Here is a 24124-nt window from a genome sequence, read left to right as displayed (position 1 = left end):
AGGGGAATAACTCATGGGTCCCGTGAGGGAGGACGAGCGTCAGGAACCACTTGGCTCTGCTCTTGGACCTATTGCTTTCCCGTAGTGGAAAACATCAGTTTGCCTTGGCTCCCCTACATGTAAAACAAAGACAAGTTTGTTTGAGGGTCGGTTTGAAGGCTTGGGGACGGCTGTTCGTTGTTTTTAATGGAAGAGCTTTGAGTGGCCGGGCCAGAGGAGCTGTGCGAATGATCACCCGTACCTCTGCACGGAGCAGCCCTCGCTCCCCTCGCCGCGCTCCGCCCGCCCCTCCCGCCACCGCCCGGGCGCCTCCTCCTGCGGCGGCCTGGCCCGGGCCGGGGCCGGGGCCGGGCGGCAGCGGCGGGGCCATGTCGCAGCACAGCACGCTGCTCCACCTGCTCGCCGGAGGGTGAGTGCCCCGGGAGGCGGGATTCGGGGGCAGGAGGGCGCCCGGGGGCGGGATTCGGGCCGCGGGTTCCGCAGCCGCCGCCGGGCAGCCGGGGCAGGGCAGCCCCCCCCCGGGCAGAGCAGCTCCCGCCGGGCAGAGCGGCCCGAGCCCGGCAGGGCGGCTCCCGTTGGGGCAGAGCGGCCCGAGCCGGGGCAGGGCAGCCCCCCACGGGCAGAGCAGCTCCCGTTGGGGCAGAGCGGCCCCCGGCGGGCAGAGGAGCCCCCGCGGCTCCGCCGTGCCGTCCCGCGCGGTCGCGGCTGTGCCGGTCCCGATCGGGGCTCGGGGCGCGGAGCAGCCCCGCAGCGCCGCGGGGAATGCCCGGCTCCGCGGCTTGGGAAGGCGGAGAGCCTCCCTGTGGGACACGGAGTTTGGTCCAGCCGGAGCTTGCCGGGGATGCGGGGCAAGGGAAGCGGGGTGTTTCCCTTGAACGAGAGAGCCACGAGGCATCCATGCGTTCGGGAGGGCGCCCAACTCTCTCCATCAGCGCATGGCTGAGATTCCTGTGTCACTTTTCTGCCTTTAAATAGTGCAGCTGATTCTGGTGAGTCAGGTGTTTGGATCCCACCGTGCCCCTGAGCAAGTAATTTGTCCTGTGGCTTTTCCCCCTTCCTCTTTTAAAGTCTGAAAACAATCAGCTTCAAGTTTATGGTGCCCTAAAACAGAAAATAATATGGTCCTCCAGACTTTGCTGAGTAACTGCACGAGTCCTGCTTAGGCATCCATCTAATCCTTTTCCAAATCCCACCAACCTGCTGAGTCTGTGTGACAGTGAGGCCTGTGATACACCATGCACAATAACGCACACAATTTAATTGCTTTTAATTAGTAGATTTCCAGTTTTCTGCAGCTAATTCAGTTCTTGTGCTATGTCAATCTTAGCATATGCGTACCCATCCTCTCTGTTCCCATTGTTATTTTGTATATGTTATTCTCTTACATTAATTTATCCTTTGAACTATATATATTCATTGTATCTTAGACTTTCTTAATAGATTTATCTTTCTTAGCTTTCTTCTTAAGCTTTTCTTCATCTTTTTCCACCATGGTCCCCAAAAAACTGAGAATTTGGCTTGTGACAAGAATGTCACTCATGGGAACTTTGTCAGTCTGTATCTCGTCCTCATCCATTAAGCAATACTCCTGAATTACAGCTAATTAAAACCCTGGGGCTAATAACGTAAGTAAGAGATGAAAGAGAAGTTCGGTTTATTTCCGCACTATATTTAATATTACTGGTTTGTGTAATGAAACAAAACAGGGTCTAATTCATGAAGGAGCAGTTCTCCATTTGATTTTCCAGTAAAAGAACCAGGCAGCAGCCAAAGAAACTTGTGAGAGGTTTGTTCAGAACTAATGCAAGAACACAGTTCTTCCCACAGTGTGCAGTTAAACTGTGGGACTCCTGGCAACAGGATAGTAGAAGGTAAAGGCTTCTTATGTGTCCAGGAAGCATTTTTAAAAGATGAATGAAAAAGAATGTGTTGAAGGCTACTAAAAGCAAGGCAACATTTCTGGCTGAGGAAATCCCTGAACTGAAAATTGGGAGTCTGGGAGAGTGTTCTGGAGGTATTTCTCCTCCTCTTCTCTAGGTGACTTTTATTTGTCTGTGTCCTAGGCAGAAACCTGGTTTAACTGCAGGTTTATCTGACCCAGCACTGCTATTCTTAAATGAAGATCTTCAAGCCATCTTAATTTTTAACTAGCCTAAGTAAGAGCTAACATGAATTACCAGTAAACCTTGTCACCTCTGTGCATGTGCTTATACACTTTTTAGATAACTTAAAAATGTTACCAGTGTCTTTTGTATTTCTCAACTAATCCTCTTTCTCAGTTACCTCAAACTTGTCGGTTTTCCCTTTAAAATGTGAAAGCAAGATCTAGAGGCAAGTACCATTTTCTGAGGTAAAATTACCCGCCTTCTTCAATTAGCACTTTTTGCTGGGGCTTTCCTCTGACAGTACATGTTGTACTCATTTTCACTGCTGCTCTTCATCCTATCTTGCAGAAATTGCTTTAGTTCCTGCTTCTAGAGTAATGACACATAATTTTCCATTTCTCCTGGAACAGAAGAATTTTGCAGACCTATGTCTTCCATAGAGTGCAAGCAGCTGTATCATCATCTAATGCATGATAATACATCACAGTTGAGATTTCTTCTAGTTTTGAACAACTGGTACACCTCATTTCCTTAGCTTTAAATAATGGGTGTTCTTTTGCCTTTGTAATCTTGCATTGAGGCACAGTGGCTCTTAGCGGCCCTTCATCTCACACTCTCTTTCTGCTGATTAAATGGCCACTATGCTAAGGAGCAACAATTTCTTTAATTGTTATTATTTCTTTTGTAATACTTTTTTGTTTTCTGTATGTATCAGAAGCTTCAGGAACAGGACCTCAGGAAACTTTTATGTATACTGGAAGTGTGTGTTCAAATTCAAATCCTGACCATTGCAGGTGGGGAGTTCTTGAAGAAATTATATATTAAGAGAAAATTACATAAACTTTTGCTTCCTTATGCACTATAAAAGAGAAGAATTATTAGTTTACCCAGCAATTTCTTCTCTCAGTGTTTTCCTGATGTATTGTTTGCTCAGCTTTTTGATAAGGAGTTGAAATTGCCCTATTTGGACCTTTTAGACCTTGCTCTGTCACCACTGTACTCAATCTTCTCCTGAACTGGAGACTGTACTTCTGGCCAAAGAAACAACAGACATGCAAGTCTGGAGCCTGTATAAGACAAATTAATAGAATCTAAGGTAAAGAACATGACTGTTGTACTCCTGAGGGAATATGGTCTGTATGGGAAGAATCAACATGGCCTTTGTGAAAGCAGACCCTGCCTCATGCAACTCTGGATTGCTTCGTAGGCTGTGTGTTGGAGTCTGTGCTTGGTCAGCTTGTTGACCCAGAGAACCTGAGCCAGGCTGTTCACTGCTTTGCCATGTGCTCCCTTCTGAGCTGGAGCTAAATTCAGGAGTCAGGATGTTGCCAGACTCCCACCACTCATCATACACCTCCTGAGGGAAATTGCTGCTGATGGACTGCTCTGCAAGTCGTCACCACCACTGTGTACATCTGCCAAGGGCTTGACAAAGCCACAGGAGTGTTATGGAACAGCATAGCTAGTTGTGGGCCTCATTAGCTGCATAATCTCCTAGCTGCCATAGCTTCAACTCTTGGATGTCCAATAGACATCCAGGCATCCAGGCATCTTTTTTTTTTTTTCTTTTTTTTTTTTAAACCCCTCTTCCTCTTGGCAATGATAATGAAGGCCTAGGAGCAAAGGCTGTGAGAATACAGTATATGTTTACTGAGCTGTATAGACTTTTTCAAAATAATTCCTCAGAACTCTTAACTGTTTGCTATCCTGCATTCTATATGTAATTCTGATTATATACCTGACTCTTCCCTGATATCTTGTAGTTCTTTGGTTGGCTTTTCTTTCTCTGGAGCAGAGTGAGCTTTTTATTAAGCCTCCATCTCTTGTGAAACAAAGCAACTTTGGCTGCAGATGTGAATGATCGTCCGTTTGTCAAAGCCTCTTGCACGGCTTGCATGCAAATTCATCTCAAAATGCTCTTTCAGATACTGAGCATTATCTAGAAGAGCAGAGTTATCAGTCAAAGGATTTAGACGGACAGGAGCTTAGTAGCAAATGTGTCAGTTATGGCTTGTCCCTGGGTTGTGGAAAGGGAAAAAGGGGATATGTGTCCTTTCAGCATTCCTGAAGTGTGACAAGAGCCATTGATGGAGATGGTTCATGAGTTCCAAAAATAGGTTTTGCCTGCTGAAGGTCAGAGTCCTCTTTCATTAAGCAAGCCAGGCTTGGAGAGAGCCTGGCTGTTGGCAGAAACTACAGATCTTGCTTACAGGGCCTTGCCAATGTGGGTCTGATGTAACTGTGGATTAAAGACACGGGCAGGCTGAGAGGTGGCAGAGTTCTGTGCTGCCCCTCTGTGAGCCAGTGTGGCTGTGGTGAAGTGTGGGCCACGGTGCCTGGTGACCTCAGCAGAAGGCTTTGCAGTGAGGGTGGGCAGCAGAAATGTTTGCTCTGGGGGACTGCTAAGTCCCCATGGACTTGGGACTCTTTGTCTCAAACACTGAGTAGGGCTTCAGAGCCAGGCTGCCAGATGATGTCCCAAGCTGAGCTGTTACGTTAATCAGTGTCAGAGCAGGAGGTCATGTGTGACACAGACTGGGGTACCTAGCGTCCTCTCCCAGAGGGGAGAGGTTGTGGACAAGCAGGGTCAGAATTATTGCCCTATTATGGCCCAGAGGTCATTCTTACATGTGCTGCTGTGCCCTAGATGTGGTGGAACTGCTGGAGCCATCCTGACGTGTCCCCTGGAAGTGGTGAAGACACGTCTGCAGTCATCCCAGCTGGCACTGCGGCCTCTGTGCCTCCCAGAGATTCAGCTGCCAGGGATGAGTGTGAGGCTAATGAATCCCACCCCACCATCTCCTGGAGTGCTCAAGTTGCTGAGGTGAGCAGGACAGGGCAGTGTGCCTGTTAGCACCAGGGAGGTGATGGTTTGGGGGAAGAGAGAAAGAAAGTTAGGCTGAGGCTCTGGAAGCCACAAGTGCTATAGAAAGTTTGATCAGAGCACAGCTACATCTGCTTCTCACTAGTGATCTGTGCTCTGCAAGGCAGCTTAGGGGGCTGGGAGAAATTTCTCAGCTAGTGATTGGATCCAACCCAGAGGGATGGCATTATCAAGAATAAGATGCAATGACTAGTGACCTGTGGCAGGGTAGTTGGAACTAGATGATCTTTAAGGTCATTTCCAACCCAAGGGGTTCCATGATTCTATGACTGAAGAAGAGAGGAGAAGTGATTGGAGAGAAAATGAGAGCAGGGCAGAAAAAGGATAACATGAGAGGTGGGGAGGGGGTGCTACGAGAAATACTAAAGAGCAAAGAAGGAGGAGGAACAGGAGAGTCCTCAGCCTAGTTACTCTGCTGATTTCTCTGTTCATTTCCTTCTGTAGGGCCATCCTTGAGAAGGAAGGCAAACGGTCCCTGTTCCGAGGTCTGGGTCCAAACCTCGCTGGGGTTGCTCCTTCCCGGTGAGTTCTGCTCCATGGCAGGGCCTCATGCTGCACACTTCCTAAATGTGGCTGTGTCATAGCTGTCACCCCACTTCCTGAAAGCAGTCTGGGTCTTGTGCTCACGTGCCACAGGACCCCTTCACACAGACATCTTCTGGAGCTTCTGATCATAGTGTTAAGATGATTGCTGCAGGACCAGGTAAAAATGGTATCTGATGTCATGTTAGACAGAACTGTGATGGAAGTGTGGAAAGTTGGAGTGAGCCTGTACAGTAGTGTCTCTGCTCCTCATAGGGGAGCTGTAACCTCTTCTGTATTTTTTTCCAATCAGGGCTATATATTTTGCTGCCTATTCTGCTACTAAGGAGAGGCTTAATACTGTCCTGGTGCCGGAGTCTAAGGAAGTACACATATTAGCAGCAGCCTGTGCAGGTGAGCCTTTTCTGTCTCAAATCAAAGCCAAGAGGTCCTTCTGTCTGGAAATGCCTATGTGTTTCATTCCTTCTCCATTGCTGCTCTGAAGTTTTCTCCCTCCACATGTGGAGAAGTGAGTTCTTTGGGTAACCCAAATGTTTTCTCACTCTTCTTCTTCTTAGTCTCATCTCTTGAAGTCTTGTCTTTACCCCTTCAGCTGCTATCATGAGCTCTATTCTGCTGTGAGAGGGAGAAGGCAGTGTGTAATTTAGACCACTCACAGAACCATTCCTCTTGATATATTCCAGTTCTCTAACAAAATCCTCTACTCTTGAAAAATTAGCATTCTGTTTCCTGCCTCTTTGTAACACCCGGGCCTGTAGTGGGATTTTGTTGGAGGCAGAGGAGCTAATTGCCACTAGACAAAGGCTGGAATAGGGGAGGAGGAGAATCAAATAGTCTGCCCTAAATATCTCTTCTCAAGGTCATTCTCAAATTGCAAATGCCTGCAGCTTGCCAAGCAGAGCTCTGAGAGCTGATAGATCAGCACCTCTTCACAAACTGTCAGCATGATCCTGGCACTCATGGCTGTCTTCCTGTTCTGTTCCCCAGGCATTAGCTCAGCCACACTCACCAACCCCATCTGGCTAGTGAAAACGAGGATGCAGCTGGAAGCCAGGTAAGGCAGGCCTGCAGTGCAGAGACACTCCATGTCACATCAGGATTGGTTTGGGGCTTGGTGGGCAGAGAGGTCTGTGATTTCTCATCAGAACATGGCAGGTCATAGGCTGGGCAAGAGGCTTATGGCTGTGTTCACAACAGCCCTGCAGGTCAGGGATGCAGTGTGCTGTCCTCACCCTCTCCCCTCTTTCCAAGGGTGAAGGGGGAGACAGCCAGCAGCGCTCTCCAGTGTGCCATGCACGTGTACCGCACAGAAGGCCTGCGTGGATTTTACCGTGGGATCACTGCCTCCTATGCCGGAGTGTCAGAGACCATCATACACTTTGTCATCTATGAAGCACTGAAAAAGGAGCTGAGAAACAGCCAGCATTCCCATTCCCCATCACTCACACTTCCACAAAACAACAACGATTTCTTCGGACTAATGAGCGCTGCCGCTGTCTCCAAAACATGCGCTACGTGCATTGCATATCCACACGGTCAGTGGCTCCTCTCTCCTTGCTGCTGCTCCCCATGGTGGGAGATGCCATGCCTGCAGGATCCACCTGCTCATATGTGGCTTCCCCTCTTGTCTCCCCAGAGGTCATTCGGACGCGGTTGCGAGAGGAGGGCTCCCGGTACCGTTCCTTGGCACAGACTCTGCAGCTGGTGGTCCGTGAAGAGGGACCCTTGGCTTTGTACCGGGGGCTCCTGGCGCACCTGATCCGCCAGATCCCAAACGCCGCCATCATGATGGCCACCTACGAACTCATCGTTCATTTGGCCTCTCCCACCTTGTAAGCTGTAGCACTTGGCTGAGGCTGCTGTGGAGGTACAGGGACATCGTGCTCCCAAGACCTGGTCCTTTGCAGGGCTCTGAGAGGTGGTGCTTTTTGTCACAGATCAGATCTGAGTCAGGCATTCTCAGGACGCAACGGCTATTTTGTGCCAAGTTTTTTGCTCCAATGTGCACAGTGTAGCCTTTTTTTTTTCCTTCTGGACACTTGAATTATTCTAGTGCTTCAAGATGTCAGGGTATTGGTTTGACAGTTCCTGTTGTAAACTCCCTTGATGAAACAAAGGCATAGAATTTACTGGGAATGAGACAAAGCAGAAAAGTTTAAGAGTGTTTTATCCCAGCACGTTCACTTCTTTTGGACCCAGTAACAACCATACATGGGCACAGTTGGGCATGAAGACAGGCTAGAGCTGAAACTTCTGAGAGAACTGCAGCAAGCAGAGATCTTGTGCTGCAACCTTTGCCCTCAGAGGGGCTCGTCCACTCTCACCTACTGTACTGCCTTCTTGCCCCTAAGGAGGATTTCTCAACCTTGGCTGCCAACAAATTGCAGAATTTTCCTCTGGGTCCCTCACATGTTGCAGCCATTGCCCCAAGATGTGTCAATCAGCTGACAGCCCCTTTTTGTCTTGCAGGGTCTGAAAAACCAGACCAAGTAGATCCAGGGAAGAAGCACAACCTGCTCTGAAGCACTATCCTAACAACTCATGCTACTGCTGGGCTCAGAGCCATGCTGTGCTAGTATTTGTTGTATTTCCATCCCCTCCATGCTCAGCAGAAAGAGGAAGATGCCTCCTTCCCCCAGAAGTGCTGGGGCTGTTCTACAACTGGAACCCCTGGTATAAAAAATACTCTTATCATACTGATAAAAAAAGCAGATCATGTGACAAGATGGATGAAGCTAAGGAGATTTGGCCTGTTTCTGTTGATACACTAAGTGTATGAAAAGAGACTTATTTATTTTCCTGTGTTCAAGAATTCAGTTTGCTGCATGTGCTACATTTGCCTGCGACAGGCTTGAGTGCCTTCTGTTCATTTGTGGGTCCCTAGCTCTGAGTCCTGGGGAAGGCTACATTGTGTTTACAGAGCATTTTGATTCTCAGAAAAGCTCAGGGTAGGGTCGTGAGTGATGTGTTTTTCTTGCTTCATCACATATGCTAAAAATTGTAACCCTTCCCCGAGATAAGGTAGTAATTTCAGTAAATACATGCTCTGGACAAGCTCCAGTTTCACATTAGAGCCTACACTATTTCTTTCCCTGGCTGTAGTGAAAAACTGCAGAAGTCCTGAATGTTTTATTTGAAATCCATTTATTTTAAAATCCACTTTGTTTCCTCATCTTTCTTACCTTCATTCATTTAGTATTAGGAGTATTGACAATTTTACAAAGCGACACAAAGCTGCAGTGGTTTGTTGGTTGTTTTTTTCTTTTTTTTTTTTTTTGCATGAAACGAGAATAAACCTCAAATGACAACATTGAAAAAATATACAATATATATATATAATATCTGGGGAGGGGCTGTGAGAAACCCCACTCTGAGCCCTATGGCTGGCTCTGCCTTTCGGATTTCCATTCTTTCCAACACCTGCATCCCAGTTTGAACCGTGCCACTATCATGTGTAAGTGCCCTAACACATGTTTCTGGAGAGCCACATGGGGGGTCAATCATGTGGGGAATGTCCACAATGAGAATGGCAGAAGATGGAGGAACATGGGAGGCAGAAATGATCAATGGGAGAGGAGCACATGTGTACACGGTGGGGGAGGAAAGAAGTTGAAAGTAAGACACCTCCTCCTTCCTGCCATATGTTCTGGGGGATCCACTGGGCAGGTGTTTTAAAGCTCCTAGTAGCGGTGAGAGACGTCACCTTTGCCGATGATGTGCCGGTCATTCATGTCACTGCTGTCCGGGGAGTCGGGTGTCTCCGAGTCGGTGCTGTCGTCATCATCCTCCATGCCCTCGCCAGTTCTGCCCTCCACACTGCCCGCTGCCCTCTCCTGACAGCTCTGGTAGGACTGGGGAGGCAACATACGGGGTGAGGGGCAGGGTGTGACAAGCCAGCTGCCCGCCCAGCCCCGGCCGCTGTGGCCGCTCCTCACCTCCATGGGGTTGACGATGATGGTGAGGGCCGAGTCGTCCCAGAACATGTCGCTCTCCTTGCCCCCAGTGCTGCTGTGCCCCGACTCAGCAGCCCCAGGGACCTCTTGCCCCATTCCCCGGCGGTGCAGCGAGTGGATGCGCAGGATGCCGAGGATCACCATAAGTGCCAGGAAGCCCACACACACCACGATGATGACAGTGGCAGCACTGGGGACCACTTTGGAGAAAGAAAGCAAGAAGTTGTGTCCAGAGTCTCTCACAGAAACATGCATCTCCAACCTGACATGCAGGAACTGAGATCCCTGGGCAGAGCCTGGGTTTTTGGTCTATGCAGGAAAACAGGCTGACTTGTCTGTGCCCCTGGGCACAGGCAGTTCCTGTGATGTAGACTCTGTGGAGACTTTGCACATCTATCTGCAGAATTTGCCAGAATATGTTGCATCGCATATATCTGTATCCTGCTCTTGGGAAGGAGAAATGTGTGCTGGGGACAGCCTCTAAGGGCTTGAGGATGATTTTCAGAGTGTGACTTCTGTGCAAGCAGTAGAGAAAGCAAGAAGCCAAAAGATGCCTTCGTTGCACATGGAGCACATGTAAATTCTATTATAGATTTCTAATAAGTGCTGTGGCAAAAGCATGGCTTCTCCACAGGAGAAAACCTGAAGTTCGTCTAAGACCCTTAGCCCAACTCCTACATGTTTGTTTTAGGCCTGTAGACTGACCCTCAACTCCCAAGATAACCACCTTCCCTGCAAAATCTATCTAGGCCCTCCACAAATTTGTTTGTGGCTCTGTTCAGCAGGGAAAGTTTGCTGCTGCCGTCAGGCAGAGCTGGGGAAGGGAGAGGCAAAGGCTGGCACATGCACAGGCTGCCCCTGCAGTGCCAGCTGCAGGACTGGAACAGCTTGGGGTCAGCTACTTTGCAAGCTGCAGCAAAAGCTAGCTCAAAGGTGCCTTGCTTGTTCCCTACGATAGGGGACCAAAATGTCTGTAAAGTCCAGAGCTTTCACAGCCCAGGAGGAATCGATTGGAGTGTGGTCATGCTCGAGGCACAGGGCTAACAGCACAAACATACATCTAGTCTAGCTTTCAAGCTTCTCTCTCCTCTGTTGTGGGGGCAAGAATTTTCCTCTTGTCTGTGTGGTGCCATGTCCTGTATTTTCCTGCCTTGCTGACCACCACCTACTCCCATTTCTTTCTTTAGAGCAGTGGCAGTCTTGACTCACTTTTCTCTCCTGCTGTTGAAGCTTCTTTCTGAAATTACTTTACACAAGCCCACACAGCACCTTTGCAAGGTGCATGAATGAAGTCAGCTTACAGTTACTCTTTTTAGACCCTCTGAGGTGTAGAATTCAGTCGGCTTCTACATCAAGAACATAATATCCCATAAGAGGATTGTTGCAGCATGCTCTAAAATGCAATCTGACAAAGACTGCAGTCCACTGGCTAACAATGAGTGGAACACGACGACATAAGGAGAATAATGATAATGGGTGTAGGGAGCCTGAGAGGAATCCTCCACTATAGGTTCTGCCAGGATGTCAGAAAATGAGCATCCTGATCTAAAGGAATAAACCCAAAAGATAGTGTTACATACTTGGGTTGTTGTGGGTGCTTGCCAAACTGTGCCCAGACAGCTCTGCAGGTAAATGATGGCCTCGGTGCACAAACTGCTGGGAGCTCATGATATGGTTGGGATGAGCAGCTCGGTTGATGTTGTGGAGAACATTCACCTGCAGAAAGACCAGAGTGAGGGGACTCAGCCCTGTGTCCATGGCACATTCTATGCATTCCCATGCACCATGTCCTCCCCACACATGCAGAAGAATCTCTGTGCATGTATCAGTCTCATACCTCGACAGTGAACTCGTTGCTGGAGTAGCGTCCATTCATCTCAGTGCAGGACAGGTGAAACTTCCTTTCATAGAGGGCAGCACCGTGGTTGATGTGGTAGGAGACCTGGCGTAGGATCTCCTCGTAAACCGCAATGCTCTCCACGCCTGAGGCAGCAAGAGAGGGGTGGGGTGAGCAAGCTCCTGCTCCAAAGTCACCTGGCATCCTAACCCTGCAGCAGCTAGAGGCTGCAGAGGGATCTAAGGGAGTGCTGGGTTCGTTAATTTTGGGAAGGGCTCAGAGATGCAGCTGACTGAGGAGGACCAGATGGAATCCCTGCTTGCATCACTAAAACAAGTGGAAGGGAAGGAAGGATTGAGAGCAATAGCCCTGTTCTGGAGAGTACAAAAGTGTTGTACCAGTCCACAAGTTGTGGGATATGTCCCTGTCATGTCATGCAAAATGCTGCTGACACCTGAGAACACCGAACCCCAAGGAGTAAGTCAGGAGGAGTGATACAAGCCTGGGTGAGAGCTGATAACCATGTTCCAGCACTTTATACTGGAGGAAAAGCCATCTCCCCAAGGAAATGGTCTGCAACTTCCAAAAGCCAGGAGTTCAAGAAACGGTGACATCTCAGTGTCACAAAGTACACCAAGACATCCTAAGTTCAAGTGCTTCTCCCAGTGATGCCTAACAGTTGGTGACAGAGGCATAGCTAGGCAGCTGTGACCATGGAGAGGACGTACCTGTGATGGTCAGGTAGGCAGAGGTGTTAACGAGCTCCAGGCCCCGCTGCTGCAGCAGGGCCCCATCCAGGAGCAGGTACTCCCTCTCTGGGTCCAAGTCATCTCCCACCAATGAGATCTCGCAGCCATCCAGGTTGTGCACAATCTCATCTGACATTCGTGTGTCTGTCACTGAGATGCAGACAGAAAGGAGATGTGGCCAGAAAGCCAGACAACCATCAGAGAAGGAAGGAGTTACTCAGATGGGAACCTGCTTACCTAAGAGTGCTCACATCATATGTAATTACTTCTCCTTCTCCACCTAGCACTGACCTTAAGTAAAATCGCTGTCAGTCTAATTACTTGTTTCAGGATGGTTCTAATGACATTATCTATGCACATAATAAAGTCACTCTATTTTCGAAAAACATACTATTATCAGTCTAGTTCATGATAACAAATCTTGGCTGTAAGGCCTTTGTTGACAATGACAGTGTGCAAATTAGAAACAACATTCACACATTTCCAGGCCCTGCATGCTTTGGAAAGCTTTTCCCTGTCTCACACTGTTGGTTACCATGGTTGAGATCTTATCTTCTTTAAAATGGCAACCACATTCAATAACTAACTGCTTTCAGCAGGATTGAGAAAAATCTGCTCTCAAGTCAAGGAACTCATCATTGTGTGAGGAAAAGCAAAGCTTCTAAACAGAAAAGTAGGAGCAAAAAATCCTATTACCAGAAGAGATATGAAAGAAGTGAATGGACACAGAGCACAGACTGCAGAGAAATTATCTGAGCATGATGGAAAGAAATTGAAAGACAGGATACTGTAGGGTGTGAGGAAACTGGCTGGGAATTCACAGGAAAAAGTGAGGCAGGAAGAGAAGGAAGGGAGCAAGAAGTAAAAAAGAAAGCAGGAGAGAAGGAAGTGGGATGAGACTAAGCTGGTGCAGGAGTAGAGCGAGCAACGGGCAGGACATCCATCCAGCACTGGATTCAATAAAGGGGAATGTAGGTAAAATGTAAAAGGGATTAGGAATGAGCAGCCTGGGAAAGAATTAGGAGAGAGTGAAGCAAAGAAATTGAGTGGATAGAAAAAGTACAGGGAGGAGCAGAAAAGGATAAGAGCCGATTAGCCTACATATTGACAGACAATGTGCCTTGCTTCTAAATTTGTAAACTCTCGCTTTTGGGTGTAATTACAGGGGCTCTACTTCCTCTGCAGGACTGCAACTCTTGTCTCTTACACCTTGCCCTGTGCTCCACTCACCGGTGCCATGCCAGTTCTCATCCTTCTTGGCCTCCACCTGGTGAGAAATAGAGCAGGTGATCTGGAGGTTGGGGAACAGGGGAATTCCTTCTGGAGCCTCAAGGTCTGACGCAGGATGAGCAAAGTGGGCCGTGCCACTCAGCAGGATCTGGGGGGCATCAGGCTGTAGCACCACAACATAGCCTTCCACATCAGGAATGGAGACACAGGACTCCTCACTGAAACACCTGCAGGAGAGCAGTAGAAAACATCAGTGCCCTAAGCTTCCAACAACAACATTATAAAAGATCACCTCCTGCCCATCACTTCCAGGCAAGGGAATATCCTTTTTCCAGCAGTCCTCCTAAAGCTTCCCTACAGCCTGCTGAGCAAGGCATGGACGTGTGATAGGAGTGACACCACTGGGATCTGGTAACTTGGTCACATCGACAAACACAGAGAAAATTAAAGCCAGTCCACATGCCTGGAACACTGAGAGCAGAGGCCGAAGTTCTGCATAGGGACCAGGAACCAGTACTACAGTATCCATTTGGATACTGGAAAATTGATCATGTATTTTCAGGAAGATTTTTACCCATTTGGAGACCATCTTAAAATACAATGATTTTAAAATACAAAGTGAGTCCATGTTACTTAAGTCAAAAGAGAGGCAACCCGCTTGCTGAACTGAGCCAGAGGTGCTGGTTTGCCCACTCACTTGACAGCAGTGGTGAGCCTGAGTGGTCGGACCCCAGGGGTAGCAAAGCGCAGTGAATTCATGTAAGCCACGTGCTGGATCGCGTGGTTGAAGGTTTCCACATCATCACCCTCCAAGGTGAGCAGGGACTGAGAGGGGTTCACATGAACCTAGAGGTGGAAGAAAAGAAAATACTCATGGCTCCTTGGCAAATGACAGGAATCCAGGCTGAGAGAGACACATAGGAGAAAGGTGGGGAGCTGTCTGAGGTGGGGGAGCAGGCAAAGTCCTGGGAAGCAAGGCTGGGGAGGAGAGTGGAGGAGACCCATGCAAGCTGGGCAGATGGGCATACCTTCATCCCTTTGCCCAGACTGTCGAAGTCACTGTAATCAAGCCCCTCACGGCAGGCATACAGGCATTCAATAACCTCCCGGCTCTCCAAGCTACCAGGGCGCACAGTGAAGCCAGCCAAGTAACCATGGAAGTAGTGGTGGATCGACAGAGGATCTCCTGAGGGAAACATGGCAGGCGGAGGGTGTGAGAGACATGGCGAGGAAGAGAGCAAAACCACAGCAGCAACAGTGTGAGGGCCATGCAGCGCTAAGGGACATGGAGGGATACACAGGGTGGCATCGGGCATGGAAAAGCCCAGACAACAAAAGCAACAATGTGAGGGACATAAGATGTTAATGGAGGTAGAGAGGGACAGAGGATTGAACAGGATATGGGAAAGCAAAGACAACGAGAAGACAGGGAATGCTGAAGAAAGAAGATGAACATTTTTGAAATTCCAGATGGGGGAAGGCAAGAAAAACAGACTAACAAAAAGACAAGGACAGTGAATGGTGGGTAGCATAGAGAAGTTTCTGTCAAACTGCTGAATGCCAGATGGAAACAATTTCTTGTCCCCTTCTCACTCTGCTTCCTGTGAGGGCTTGTAAAAGAAACTACACATTCCACAGATAGTTAGGGATGAGGTGACATCTCCTGATGTCTCTAATGGCTATTGTGTTCTTCAGAGACCAGCTTTAATGATCAGGCATGAGTACCCTTTATCCACACAAAAAGCATTCTCCAACTCTCAAAGCAGGCTGCAGTCCTTCCATCAGCCTTTTCATGCTCCACAGGTACCAAGGTGTCAGGGACCAATCTGTCAAATAAGGGGTTTCCTCCCACAGTGGAGGGAGGTGGCAGGACAGGACTGGGGAAGCTGTATGAGGAAGGCACCATGCAAGAAGTGATAGTCATGCACAGTCAAGAGGGGAAGAGATCCATCTTCTTTCTTTTCCCTACCTTGCACAGAATCAGTGGTGTTTTCACTTCCTTTGGTTTTCTCTTTGGTTTTCTCCTCTGCAAAAGGAGAACATCTGGGTGAGCAATAAGGCATTGGAAGATGGTAGTTACAGGGTCAGGCAAGTATCTCTACAAGGGCCTGTATTGGCCAGTCCCCAGGAACAGCTCTGTGCCAGGCACTGTGCCCTTCAGCCCTAGAGGCAGCACATTACAGATGACAGAGGGCAGAGTTCCTCTCATGACGCTGATAGTGACACCATAGGACAAGTAACTGACTTAATGGATAAACTACAATGTTTGCAGTTTTTCAGTCCTTTCCCAATGTTATCTCTTTTTGAAATTAGCCATGTTCACAGCCACCTATGTTCTCAATATTCCTTAGAGACACAGATAGCTCCAGGAAATGGTCCCAAGCTAATCAATATTGGTTGTTTGCAAAACACCAGTCAAGAGAGCACAGAGCTGCGGGAAGATCTCTGACCTCAGAGAAGCAGCAGTACAGCAAAGATTTGATCTTGCTAGAAACTTCCACTGGAGTGAAGGCAAGCAGTGGGAAAATTCCTTTAGTTCTGTCCTGCTTCAGTCTAGCAGGAGAACTGAAGGATCTGAGAAGCGCAGCCTCGCACTCCATAGAACAGGTTTTAATCTAGTAGCGATCTAACTTGGTTCCTTACCCGATTTTTGTCTTTCAACCCAATTCCTGTACAGAAGGATTTATGACTTTTTCATATAGACCCTTAAGACAGAGAAATCCCCATCAACACAATCAGCAACAAATAGTACTGCCTTGTGAAAGCACTGATAGAAATGCCAGTGCCTGAATGAGGTACAGATTTCAACTCTCCTCTCCCTGAAAGCTGCTTATCCATTGCATATTCTGTGCCTGTTGTCCAGGAAGCTGCCAGTGACACTTTCCCCTGAGCTGTTACTACCTTGGTCCATGAGGAAGGAAGGAGCCACACTAGCTTTGGTGCCAAGCAGGCAAGATGGCTGCAGCGTGGTCTGCATCATTTAGTACTGGGTGGTGTTTCTCTCCCCTCTCCTGGGTCTCCCTCCACCCCTTTTTCCCTCATGGGAGAGGCATGGCCTGGGGAGCGGGCACTCACCGGCCCAGCAGGCCCCGATCATGAGGGAAGGCTCAGGCCGCGGCGGGTGGATGAGGCCGTTGTCGTGGATCAGGGCAGGGTCGTAGGAGACGCCATCGACGTACAGCGTCACCGTGGGGAACTCCAGGTTGAGGGCGTAGTGGTGCCACTCGTCGTCGCAGACCTGAGGCAGACAGCAGAGCACGGCATCGGCAAAGGGCAGAAGGAGAAGGGACGTGGGGAGGATGCAAACACTTCCTCACCTGCTCAAGCTTCCAGAGGAATTTCACAGGCCTCGCGCTTTCCAGCAACGGCCAGTAGAGGAAAGAAATCCGGCAGCCATGCACAGCCAGAGAGTAGTGAGAGTAGCCGTCCTCTGCCAGGGACAAGCACAGGGATTACGTGTCACACTCCAAGCAGTCCCACTAGCCAGAACCCAGAATCCCACACCACCATGCATGACTGGCACTCAGCACCATGTGCTCAAAAGACACTTGAGCGCTCTGAGGAAAAGGGACACCTAAAGAAGCCATGTTCCTAAGGAGGAACCCCTGCCCCAGTCCTGCTCTGGAACAGCAGAGATTCACCCCTGCAGGGACAATGTCTTCTAAGGAGCTTAGAGGCAGCAGGCAGAAGTGTCACCAGCCCAGGAGAAGTCTCACCGCTCCGCACTGTACTGCAGATCACCGTCTCCTCTTCCCGCCTGCCTTTGCTGGGCACCACGGCATGCTTCATCCACAGGGACAGGGTGAAGTGGTCACTCAGCCCCTCGTGGCCATTTGGGCCGTTCACCACAGGCACCTGGGCAGCCTGGCTGCCATTGAACCAGTAGATGAGGCTGCTGTCCTGACTGTAGTGCACCGAGAGCCGCGCCGTCCAGTTTGCTGTGGGGCTAGGCACTGGCAGCAGGTCAATCTCTCCTGAGGCAGCACCTACCGAGAACGGAGGGAGTCAGGAATGTTGGCATGGGAGAATAAGGAGCTTGAGAACTGGGGATCAGATTAAGTGGGCACTGGAAACCTCACTGTAATGTCTCAGTGCACAGGGAGATGAGGAGTTCCCTAAAGGCGTTTTCCTGTCTGGAGAAGAATGGTAACTTTCTGTTCGGTGCTGAGGGAAGTCCCACAGACTCTGCATACTAGGAAAATGCACAGAAATCTCTGGATTCCCAGCAAGGAAAGCACAGGTAGTCCCTTATAAAACTAGAAAGTTGTGGAAGTGTTCAGTGCCAGGTTGGATGAGACTTTGAGCAACCTGGCCTTGTGCAAGGTCTCCCTGTCTCTGGCAGGGATGATGGAACTAGAGGATCTTTAAGGTTCCTTCCATTCCAAACCATTCCACAATTCCACATGATATGGACAGGAACACTCATTGCCCCTCAGTGCAATACACAAGCAGACATGAGGAATGTGTTCCCCAGCACCTCTGCTGTGTGAGGGGCAGGGTGCTGTGCCACAGCCTCCCTCAGCCCAGGAAAGAACCAATTCACCACAGAGTTTGCGCAGGGACTTCTCCGAGTAGTTGTCCCGGTCACAGCCCTTGGCCACATGGTTGGTCTGCAGCTCCACCGTGGCCTGGATGTTCCACAGAGGCTCATCACAGGTCTCCAGGTGAATGGTGGGGAATAGTGCCAGGCTGCCTGCACCGGGGGTGTACTCAATCCTCTTGTTCCAGCCTAATGGAAAGGAGTGAAAGTGAGGGATTAGGATCTGCCAAGGACACAGGGCCAGAACACTTGGCATACACACAAGTGGCATCTATGGATTAGTCCAAATTTTTGGCCCTTTCCACATTGGAAACACAGCTTTACGCAGCTGGCATCAACGCATGGGAAGATTTCCTAGAATCACAGAGTCCCAGGCCCCAGCTTCCACAGTTAATACTGGTGTGTCATCACTCTGTGGTTGGTCAGTCTCTCTTATCAGGCAGAGCAGGTGTTTAGCTGTGTTGATTTCCCCTTAATTCTAATAGACTAAGGTGAACCTGCAGGAACACGCCACCCCTGGCAAAGACAAATATCTTCCAGAAGAGCAGCCCCAAAAACAATCTTTGCTAAATACAGTCTATGAGCCTTATCAAACACATGGCAGCTCACAGTAATCCAAATTTTCCAGTGGCTTTGCAACAGACTTAGACATCTACTGTGTCCCCTGATGGAGATGAGCTGGTGCCAGAACTGAACCATATATGTGGGCACACAAATTTATATTTTATATACAAATATTTGTGATAAGCAGGACTGAGTAGTAGCTGAGGAAAAGCGAAGAGAAGAGATAAATGTGTTTGGAGGTTTCATACCCTGCCAGCTGGGCTTGCAGGTGGGTTTCACCTGGATTTCCACTTCAGCATCATCAGAAGCCCTCTTCTTTCCACAGTCATAGGCTGTCACTGTGAATTTGTAGACACGATCCGCACTGTACTGCAGCTTCTCCGTGTTCTCGATGTTCCCTGGTTTGCAACACAAAGAGATCAAGGTAGAGGACACGTAGTCTCCTCAAAGACGTTCCTTCTAAAAATCACTCATATCTTTGATCAATGACAAAAACAACCAAAAAAGAGTTGAGTCAGTCTGCCCAGTGTCACTTTGTAAAAAGTTATAGCATCCCACAAGCTGCTGCTCTCACCAGGCTAGATCAGCATCACTGGAAAATTTATATAGCACAGCTCTGCCTTCAGATGGGGCTGGCAGAGAAGGAGCAGAGCAGGAGAACAGGAGTGATGTGCCTGTGGTGGGTGTGGATTCTTACCATCGTTGTCAATGAGGAAGGGAATATTGGGGGTGAGGATCTCGTAGTAGCAGATCTGGCTGTACTGCGGGGAGCAGTCGCCGTCGATGGCCTCCACACGCAAGATGCGGTCATACAGCTTTCCCTCGGTCACTGCCACGCGGTACAGCTTCTCCACAAAGACTGGGGCAAACTCATTCACGTCGTTCACTCGGACGTGCACTGTGGCCCTGATGCAGAGAGACATCGGTAAGAACTGATGGGCTGATTACGAGCCACGCACCACCTAAATTTCAGAGTAAGTCATTCTTTTAAAATGTACCACTCTGATTCCCAGCTGCCAAAAGCAAGGACAAGGAAAGACACCTTGATTTCAGTGCAGCAATGCCATCACACAGGTGCTTGGACAATGGTTTCCAAGCACTCAGAAAGAGCAAAAGTAATAATAATGCAATCTGGACCTCCTACCAATATGCAGCAATGTAAAACAGCACTTTTAGAAGCTGCTGTCAAACAGCCCTCCTTTCTGCATTCACTCATGTGACAGCAAGCGAACATTTCTCTTTGGGTCTTCTCAGCATGTTGAGTTACAATGTCATGGCTAGAGAAAAATACTTCTGGCTAAAGGAAGTGTTTCCACAGCAACTTTCCTGTGCATTTTTGTCACAGATCACATTTTGTACCATGCAGCAATGTCTGCATGAACTTACTTGTGTGATTTTTTGGTATTTGCTCCATCAGGTCCCTCTCCACAGTCATAGGCCTGGATGGTAAATGTGTGCTCCTTATGCGCTTCACAATCCACTGGTTCCTTGGCCCGGATCAGCCCCTCTCCTGTAGCTTTGTCCAGGATCACAGCTTCAAAAGGTACCCCTGACCCATGGATCCTGAACCCACAGATTTCACCTGGTACACACAAAAACAGAGAGGAAGGGGAGAAAGAAAAGGACTGAGGAGAGCATATTAAATCCCTTTCTTTCCTTTCCCATATTTTCTTCCTTTCTAACTTACACTTTCTGTTCTCCTCCATTATCATCCTTCATCTTGAGCAGTTTTTGGCTCCCTAGGATTTCCTCCTGCTATCCCTTACAGCCATTAACGGTGCAGATTGCCATCTACTGGAGAATACTCCCACGGCAAGGAGTCCTGGCCAGCATCAGGAAAGATTGAAGGTTACAAGGCTCAAGCTACATTTATTAGTGCTACACGGCCCTGGGGGAGCACCTTATTTCTCCTCTGCATCCCTCAGGGAGGCAAAACAGGCCAGACACTGCAGATAGCCAGAGCACGAAGATCCACGATGTCTCATCCACCCACACGGGCAGGATGCGCAGAGTACCGCAGGGAACTGCAGATAGGGTCACCTAAACCCTAAAATTCAGTTCCCAGGGACCACATTTACTCTCCCAAAGCTGAGGAAGAACGTGTAAGGAAACCCCAGGTGTGGCCTAAGCAAGCACTAGGAATACAACCACTGAGAGCCTGGACTGTTGCTCCCGGGATTTGTGCTCACTGTGAGGGGATGTAGCACTGCCAAGGAAGGGTGCCCTACCAGCTTTCTCCAGGGCTCACAGACTCAGCACTGTGCATGTGATCTTTGGAAATAGCAGAACTGCGTCAAAAAGTAGCTGGCTCCACCCTCAGTTCCTCTCCCCGAGGAAACAGCTCACAGCATCCTAAATCAAGCTGTGCCCAAATTGCCTCCAGACTTCACTAGGGACCTCCTCTGGAACAAGGTTTGGAGGTGACTGTTTCCTGAAGAGGGGTAGGATCCAGTATAGGGATGAATGTCACTGTGTCCCTGCCTCTCCATAGGTGTGTCCCTGCCTTGCACCCTTGCCAGAGCTGTTCCCCACCTACCTGCATAGCGCAGTGGGGCATCTTTGTCCAGAGCAAACAGCGGCGGGTTAAGCAGGACGGTGTTGTCATTCTCCATGACGATGCCCTGGTACTCGGCTTCAATCCATGGTTTGTGCTTGTTTGCTGAGGCAGATTTGGGGGAAGGGATTGGAGGACAGGAATGTATTAGCCACCAACTGCAGATTCAGTAGGAAAAGAGAAGAATTTCATCCCCTGGCAAGTAACAACCACCTTCTTCTCTAGAAATAAAGACATCTAAAATAGGCTGGGAGAAAAAAGTTATCTTTATTTAGTTCTACTCATGGGAGACCTCTTCAGAAACAATGTGTTCCTTCTTGTGTCCTCATTACTATCTTATTAGAAATAGGTGGAGAGACACCTGGGTGCCCAGAAAAGCTGGAGCAGCTAAAAAAAAAGTGAAGTCAAGAGGCAGAAGCAGCCTCAGCCTGGAGACAGATTCCAAATACTACATCTTTTAAGCTCAATGAAGCCATAATGGAAGGACCCAGCCTTCATCTTCCCTTGGAGCAACCCCAGGGGACAATGCAGCCATTATCACTTCTGCCTAGCATCCTCTAGACTAAGGCCCAGGACCTACACAGACATGCCCAGGTACACCTTCAGTCAGCCATCCTATGCAAATAGCAACCTATTCTGAGAGCCCCTTGCTCTTTCCTTCCCCACTCCATGGTGAGCACCATATTCCTTTGGGCCCTCCTTGCTAATCCTGTTGGCTGGAGCCCAGCCAGGCTTGGCATGGAGGCAGCAGCCAGCAGGAGGCTCTGAAAAATGTCACAGGCCCAGAAATAGCAAATTAATCTTTATCACACAGGCTCCGGGGCAGGGAAAGGGAGAAAAAAAGGGGTGGGGGGGAGGGAAGGGGAGGGGATCGGAGGGGAGAGAGGAAAAAAAATCATTACAAATTACAAACCCCTCCCCCATGCCCACTCCCTGCCAAATGGGCCTCGGAGATTATATTACATGGCCTAGTTACAACCCCAATTCCCAGATAATCCCCCACTCTCCCACCCCCTGGAGACCAAGATTTATTACAACCAGCAACACTTTGAGCACAGCATGGCTCAGAGCTGGTGGGGAGTAGGATACAGAGCCATCCCCCTCAAGGGCACTACTTCCAATATGTTGAATCCATCCTCTGCAGCAGTGTCCTCTGAAAGGCCATACTGGCATGGCCTCGTGTGTTGGCTCAAAAAGGGCAGCATCCTGTGCAACCAACCAAGCACTTGTGCATTTTGGGGCCAGGGGGGCTGCCAGGGGTGGCTGGGAGGCAGCAGGCAGGGTGACAGGTCAGCAAGGGGATGTCCCAGCAGGGCAGATCCAGCCTGGAGTGGCAGCGAAGAGCGTGGGTTGGCACTTCTCCACCACAGTATCGACTGAGATTATAAAGCATTGCGTAGGAAACCCAGAGCAACATCCATCCTGCTCAGTATGCAGGTGGAATCCTCCCTGTGTGCAAGTGCCCGCGGCTCCCCCTGCCCGCCCATTGTCCCCACCGGATTCCATTCTGCTCCGGCTCTATCCATGCGCCACACCACTGAGGTGGGGATCCAGAGCTATAAATGCCAAATGTGCCCTGTTGCTGGGGTAACAAGCTGATGGTACAGAGATAAATCCTTTGCTGCATCCACCTGCAACTTGGGGATCACCAATCTGATTTCTCGGGAAATGAGTTGTTAGAGAACAGAAAAACATTTTAGGAATATTTTTAGGATACAGACTCCTACCAGGATACAGACTCCTACCAGCTTCAAGAAAGCTCCCGTCAATCTAATATAATTTGCCAAAGGTGAGTAGGTGTTTCCGAGTGCAAATTCACAAAGGAGAGGGAGAATCCAGCGTGAGGGGCCTTTCCTTGCCACCGAGCCCCATGGAAGCAGAGCAGAACAAACAAATGCCCCTGCCAATGTCAGGGTGCACACAGCTCTGCGGCGCACCCGCCCGTAGCCCTGACTCTTCCAAGGCACGGAAAGCACCCTAAGGTGTCACATTCCCCGATGAGCCCAGCGTCCCTCAAATGTTCACAGATTTTCCCACCCTGTGAGATTACCAACACGCTGACTGCCCTCGGATGAATCTCCTAGGCTTGTATCTACCAGAAACCTACACCTTTCTCCATCACTCTGTGTGCCCAAAGAACATCTGCATTCAGAAGGTTACAGCTGTAGCACTGGGGTGCTTTGGGGGTCTTTCATCTTTATCACATGAAATACATAACATCAGTCTGCATCGCTAACGCATAACTATGCATAAACAGTTCCTACTGACAGATTGTAGATGGATGAACTAAGACTGGAAGATGGAGCCGGGGAATGTGTTTTATGAACTGCAGGGGTTTGTGGAGAAACAACATACTCTCTCTCAGCATGCTAGGGAAGGGATGGGAATCTAAATCCACCCAGTGATAACTAAACAAAAGCATGACAAGTGGGTGGAAAAGGGGAAAACGCGAGGGGAGCGCCAGGAGACGAAAGAATGGAGAAAAAAGCGGTGGTACGATGACAGATGGACAAAGTAGAGAATGGAGATGGGCATGAGAGCGCTCGAAGGGGCGAAGAAAGCCGGGGCCGCCGGGGACCGCGGAGATGCCCCGACAAAAACGTGTCGGGCGAAGGCGGCGGGCAGCGCGGAGCCGCACCGCCACCGCGGGGGCGGATGGACGTGCCCCGGCCAGCGTGTCCCTCCAGAGCCCCTCGGCGGGGGCTGCCGGTGGGTCCCAGCGGAGCGCCCGCCGCCGCCCGGACCGTGCCCGCGGCGCTCCGCCGCTCACCTTTGTTGGAGGAGCTGCCGGGCAGCGCGGCGCAGAGGCAGAGCAGAGGGAGGAGGACGGCGGCGCGGGGCCGAGGGTCGCCCATGGCGGCGGCGGCGGCGGGTCCCGGCAGGACCCACGCCCTCGCTCCCGCGGCGGCGGCGGCGCGCAGGGACGGCGGCACCTCCGGCAGCGGCTCCGCGCCCCGCCCGGCCCCGCCCCGCACTGCAGCATGACGTCACGGGCGGCGGGGGGCGCAGCCAATGCGCGCGGCCGCCCGCCAGGTGCCGCGGGACCGGGATGCGGGACTGGGATACGGGATGGGGATGCGGGACCGGGATGCGGGATCGGGATGCGGGACTGGGATACGGGATGGGGATGCGGGATAGGGATACAGGACCGAGATGCGGGACCGA

At 49.9% G+C, this 24124-nt stretch overlaps 2 protein-coding genes across 2 annotated transcripts; one reads left to right on the top strand and one right to left on the bottom strand.

The window, feature by feature from the left end:
- Nucleotides 1-297: 297 nt before the first annotated feature.
- On the top strand, nucleotides 298-8562 carry LOC135453133 (solute carrier family 25 member 33-like). The gene is made up of 7 exons (XM_064723848.1): nucleotides 298-409; nucleotides 4753-4929; nucleotides 5434-5511; nucleotides 5825-5925; nucleotides 6520-6586; nucleotides 6784-7067; nucleotides 7169-8562. The coding sequence occupies exons 1-7, from the start codon at nucleotides 369-371 to the stop codon at nucleotides 7366-7368; spliced, it is 948 nt and encodes a 315-aa protein (XP_064579918.1). The 5' UTR covers nucleotides 298-368; the 3' UTR covers nucleotides 7369-8562.
- A 97-nt stretch (nucleotides 8563-8659) lies between these two features.
- CLSTN3 (calsyntenin 3) lies at nucleotides 8660-23942 on the bottom strand. The gene is given in 19 exon segments (XM_064723835.1): nucleotides 8660-9383; nucleotides 9468-9685; nucleotides 11066-11201; nucleotides 11323-11468; nucleotides 12051-12221; nucleotides 13302-13528; nucleotides 13999-14147; nucleotides 14330-14487; nucleotides 15271-15327; nucleotides 16377-16539; nucleotides 16619-16731; nucleotides 17018-17287; nucleotides 17845-18030; nucleotides 18654-18803; nucleotides 19103-19311; nucleotides 19792-19987; nucleotides 20942-21064; nucleotides 23730-23904; nucleotides 23907-23942. Coding segments are annotated over 19 exon segments (3054 nt in total). The 3' UTR covers nucleotides 8660-9212.
- Nucleotides 23943-24124: the final 182 nt, after the last annotated feature.

The sequence above is a fragment of the Zonotrichia leucophrys genome, chromosome 1, assembly GCF_028769735.1.
Source record: "Zonotrichia leucophrys gambelii isolate GWCS_2022_RI chromosome 1, RI_Zleu_2.0, whole genome shotgun sequence".
In the NCBI taxonomy this organism is placed as follows: domain Eukaryota; kingdom Metazoa; phylum Chordata; class Aves; order Passeriformes; family Passerellidae; genus Zonotrichia; species Zonotrichia leucophrys.
Note: the sequence above shows the minus strand (reverse complement) of the source record. Positions and strands in the feature narration are given on the sequence as shown.

Excerpts from the sequence above, each read along its gene's own strand:
- LOC135453133 (XM_064723848.1), top strand. The coding sequence starts at position 369 with ATGTCGCAGCACAGCACGCTGCTCCACCTGCTCGCCGGAGG. Across the intron at positions 6,587-6,783 it reads AGGATGCAGCTGGAAGCCAG|GGTGAAGGGGGAGACAGCCA; the intron begins GTAAGGCAGGCC and ends CCTCTTTCCAAG. Across the intron at positions 7,068-7,168 it reads GTGCATTGCATATCCACACG|AGGTCATTCGGACGCGGTTG; the intron begins GTCAGTGGCTCC and ends TTGTCTCCCCAG.